The 5,100-nt window shown below is 32.7% G+C and overlaps 1 protein-coding gene across 1 annotated transcript; it reads right to left on the bottom strand.

The window, feature by feature from the left end:
• Positions 1-740: 740 nt before the first annotated feature.
• LOC134253691 (acyl-CoA dehydrogenase family member 11-like) lies at positions 741-4,617 on the bottom strand. The gene is made up of 6 exons (XM_062736275.1): positions 4,603-4,617; positions 3,831-3,925; positions 2,842-3,082; positions 2,451-2,531; positions 1,691-1,958; positions 741-1,140 (listed from the first exon to the last, which is right to left on the bottom strand). The coding sequence occupies exons 1-6, from the start codon at positions 4,615-4,617 to the stop codon at positions 968-970; spliced, it is 873 nt and encodes a 290-aa protein (XP_062592259.1). The 3' UTR covers positions 741-967.
• Positions 4,618-5,100: the final 483 nt, after the last annotated feature.

Below are 5,100 nucleotides of genomic sequence, written 5' to 3'. Positions count from 1 at the left end.
GTAACACTATCGTCTCCAGATGATATCTAAAAATTTCTGAACACATCTCCCTATGGCCTAAAGAAGATTCCTATTGATTTGAGATCATGAAGTGAAATTTTTTTAATTTTGTCTGTGTAGAACACTTTCGTTAATGCAAGCACACCTCAAAAAGCTCCATCTTGCCTAAAGAGTTCCATGTTTGAAAAAAATGTATACAACTTTGGTTGATTTTCATGCAAATCTCTTTTTACCAAAACATGAACATTGGAATATATGAATATCAAAATTATGTTATAAATACTTTGATTTGAATTGAAATGACATGCACAGTACTTAGTTCTTTACATCAAGCCAGAAATGAATTCTATTACAAGTACCAACAAGTCATTAAATGCCTAGTCTATGTAAATTGTTTTCCTTGATTGCTATGATGTCACACAAACATGCCATTTTACAAGATATTTTTATACATAGTATTGTTATTTAATGAATAAAAATTTTTAAAGCATTCATGTCTTACTTAATAAAATCAATTTTAAAAAGCCTACAATTACTAGTTTTTTTTTTTGGCTTTAATATTTCTAAATGTAAAAAAGGGTAGGGTAAGGATGTGGATAGGGGTTTCATCAAGTCTATATTTTCAGATTACGCATATTGTGATATTATATTTTTTCTTTTATAGATATTCAAAAGGCAGCACTTTGTGTTGCATTTTTTTATGAAAATTTCATTTTGATAAATTTAAAAAAAAAAACAATATGAAAAATATGCAATTCTGGATAAATAATGCAATTCCAAAAAAATTGAATATATGTAATAAGATAACTCCAGTAATCACTTTTGAACTGTTTAACTGCTCACCTGTTTTCCATCTGAAAATAAACACACTGTCAATTCAATGTAATTTTAAGGGATTTCCTGAGTACATCTTAAAGTTTAAGTTTTTTTATTTTTTCATATCACACAAGTGGCTAAGTGTCCGCAATTATGCCTTGTAATGTTGATACACCAGAGAGAGATCGTCCTCACTACTATTATAATGGCCGAGTTTGTGATTGGTCACCACCAGGGTCAAGTCTTTCTCACACCACTGCCGGGCTGTCTGTGTGTCTGTCTGTGTCAAACCACACTCTACTGCATGGTCAAGGAGAAGAGCACCTACATCAAATATTACATCATTATAAAACTATAATCAATGAATGTAATCCATTCGATTTTGATTTTTTATAAGATGCCTTGCAACATTTACAAATAGACATAAACAAGTAAGCATAACAACTAACAAATACTTTGAAAATTGAATGGATACAAGTTTCTGATGATTTTAATGCAATGTATATACTATCTAGTTATGATGATTAATTTTAATCTCTAAAGGATTTTACCATGAATCCTTTTTTTATTTTTAAAAGTTTACATACTAAAAAAAACATTTTCTTTTTCTACAAAACTATTTTTTGGATGGTTCAGGAATTTTCAAAAGGCATATTTTATTAGCAAGTAAAAAAAAAATTGAGACCTGATTAAAAAAAATTTAAATATATTCCTTTGCTTATTATAAAACATTTCTTTTATCTATATAACAATTAGGCCATTGTGTCTCCCAAGATATTGCCCTCAGATGTGGTCAGGGAAGTATATTCCTGACCCCATCTTAATATGTAAAATGCATTTATTTAATATGGTAAAAATTTTATAAAATACATGCCCATGTATATCCTGGTCAGACTGTAGGCTAGATCCCTGGCAGCCATGTTTAATTTATCTGGGTTTTTCTGTACAAAGTTCATGACCTGTAAGGTTGCCTCCTTAACTCTGTGACCTTGATCCTTTAACTCCTGGACCCTGCTGACCTTGGTAACCTTGGAGATGACATCCTCATGGAAGGCGACCAGCACCTCCCCCCGTGACTTTGTGATGGCTCTCAGTACGTCTAGAGACAGGATGTTGGTCGTCCCCTCCCAGATTGTCAGCACCTTCAAAACAAAATGTGTGTAGAAGTGTCAGATAGTGAAAATTGAGAATATGTTTCTATCAATAGGTGAAGATTCTCTTAGTTGTGAAAATCATTTACTTTGACTACAAAAACCTGAACTTTGCTTGAATGTAAATGTCTAGATTTCACAACACTATTTCTGAATATTTTTTGGTATTTCCCTTGACAATACAAAATAAATTTGAAGTTATGGTAAAAATATGGGAGAGAACATGAATAGAATTTAAATTTTGCTTGAAAAGATGGATGAAATAAAAAAAATGTTTTTAATAATGAAACTTTTTTTTAAATTGTCTTTTTTAGGTAAGTACATTTCATTTGATAATGAACATGCACAACGAAAAATCATCCCACAAATGAATGCTGAATGAAATGATTTTTACATTTATTTCATTTACATTAAGTTATTAGACCCTATATACATGTATAGATATTACTGTTCTGAACACTTTAACATAATTATTCGCTTCACCTGTAATCCTGGCAGTCCTGTGTCCTCTATGTAACCTTGACCTCCAAAACACTCCAGACCTCCAAAAACCACAAACATTGCGTGAGAAATAATTCATCAAATGTTTATATTGACCACTCATAAAGTAATAAAGGCCTACAATAAAGTCATATTGTGTTACTAAATCCAAACTATTGGAATTCCATGTGCATATTGTGAATCAAAGATAAGGTAGTAATTTTTGTGAATATGTACATGTATAGCTGAATGTGAAATTCCCAAGCTGTAGATCAGTAATTGATACACAATTGACAGACAGATAATCAAATAACATTTACAGATTCTGAGAAAGTCACAAAAGAGGAAGTATTTTTATGCTACATGTACATCATCTTTTTTATACTACTTATACCTGTTTAGCAATGTATAATTTGGCTAGAGGAGTAAGTAATCTTAATATAAGAGCCTCCTGATCACTGGCTATTCCAGTATCCTCCCTCCCCAGTAGTCGAGCGACCTCCAGCACGAGTAGAGTGGCCGCCCGCACCTCCACCTCCATCCGGGCCAGAGTCTGAACGTGGAGGGGGTAGTTCTTAAGATAATCTCCAAAGGCTGTCCTCCTAGTGGAATAATCCCGAGCCATACTCAAAATTCTGAAAACAAAAAATTACCCTTTTTCTTTTCAAAAATTTTTGGATAATATGAAATGTTTAAGGATATCCGATCCTCAGCCAGGAAGGATAACTCCAAAATCGATAATTAATTTGAAATGCATCAAAATGAAGCTTGAAAAAAGAATTTTTTCTTGCAACAATTTTCATTTTATTCATCTTTAAGATTCAAGGTTTTTGGAAGTCTTAAAAAAGCTCTTATGAATTTGACATTTGTACTCTATAAAAGGGGAAAAAATAATACAGTTTTAGAGAAAAATGATTTTCTTGAATCCAGCCTGAGATACCAATGCTTATTAGCATGATATGAAATAAGAAGTGATTTGTGGTGTCTTGCAATGATAGAAAAAGAGTTTTACACCATGTAATATAGAAAACATGACGGAAATAGAAGATTATAAATACCTAATAAGTATAAAAATCATGACAATTTCTCTGAATGCCTGGATACCTATCGTTTTTTAACCTAAAATATATTTGTGGATCAATTTGTAATTAGAAAATGTATTGCTGATATTCCAATTCGCTTTTCCGGCAAAAATATTGGAGATTTGACAAGTTTCCCTATATGATATGATTAACTTTAATCTTTAACTATAAAGAAATACTGTGGATAAATTTACATAACTTAGTGGATTCAGAGATACTTTTATGAGTATTTTTGATTACTTGACTGCTAATTTTATGATCCTGAGGATCGGACTACCTTAAATAGTTGTTTGTGCAATACCTTCTCATCCCAGAGGCTGATGACAAAGCATTGTGGATTCTACTGATTGTCAACATGTTGGAAATCCCAGCAACACCTCGACCCTCCTCTGATATCTAAAACAAAAATAATTCTGTATTTAAACTGTTATTAAAGTTTGATATCTATGCAACAATTTTAACAGCCACCCTACTCCGATATCTGAAACAAAAATCACTCTGTTTTAAGTTTGATATCCCAGCAATGTTTCAACCCTCCTCTGATATTTCAAACAAGATTTTCTAGGCAATACGTAAAGGAAATACAGACATTCCATTAAACATTTGCCTTCAATGCATGACAAAGATGAACATGTACTCTGGAGACAGATATAGGTCCTCTAATTATTTTAATTACACGTATCTCCCTTACTTTAGATTCATTGTATATTTATTTGACTCTTTAACAAATATATGTCTCTGAAATCCTGGCATGGTTAACATATACAGTGATTCAATTCTGAGCTTAGCTTTAGAGTATGTCTACAACAGGAAACTGGTACTTTCTTGGTGACTTAAATCAAATTATACAGTTAACAGAGGTGTTGTCAGAGTAGAAATGCCAAATAAAACATTTGGGACTAGCAACTGATGAGAGTTCCCTCACAAAATAACTGACATATTAGCCTATAGCTTTTGGTATTTTGGTATCTTTTAGTTTAAATACGCTATAGCACAAAGTCAAAATTTCAACAACAAAAAAATTGCATTACTGTCTTGCAAGGTTAGGAGAGCTCAGATGTTTCAGTCTATACCTGAGAAGTGACCATTAGTGTAAAAGCAATGAACATAACTTGAATGTTCAATAAGTTGGCGCTAACGATGCAGAGACCTTTAACATTGGATCATAGAGATGATAATCCCATAATCGTATTTAAAATTGATTATTATCATGAGTTGTCAAAATGATTCCTCACTAGATAGCTAACTCCTATTTACGACAGTTGACATATTAAAACCTTTAAAGCGGGGCATTTGGACGCCTTAATAACGGTAGAAGGATATGGAGATAACGAACAGTATTCAATCTCACAGTATATAAAACAATACAAAACAAGAGCAGAGCAAACACGGACCCCCGAAAGATCAGAGGTGGGATCAGGTGCCATAGAGGAGTGAGCATCCCCTGCCGACCGGTCACACCCGCCGTGTGCTCCTTGTCATGATCAGGAAATAACGGCAAAAATCCGTCGTCAATTCACTGTATAAATAATGGACTAACAATTGGTATAAAAAACGTCAGTCAGCATTTG

This window comes from Saccostrea cucullata, unplaced genomic scaffold (genome assembly GCF_032062105.1).
Source record: "Saccostrea cucullata isolate Sc308-1 unplaced genomic scaffold, CSIRO_AGI_Scuc_v1 ctg1474, whole genome shotgun sequence".
Lineage (NCBI taxonomy): Eukaryota > Metazoa > Mollusca > Bivalvia > Ostreida > Ostreidae > Saccostrea > Saccostrea cuccullata.
The sequence above is the reverse complement of the archived record's forward strand: the minus strand, read 5'-3'. Positions and strand labels throughout refer to the sequence as shown.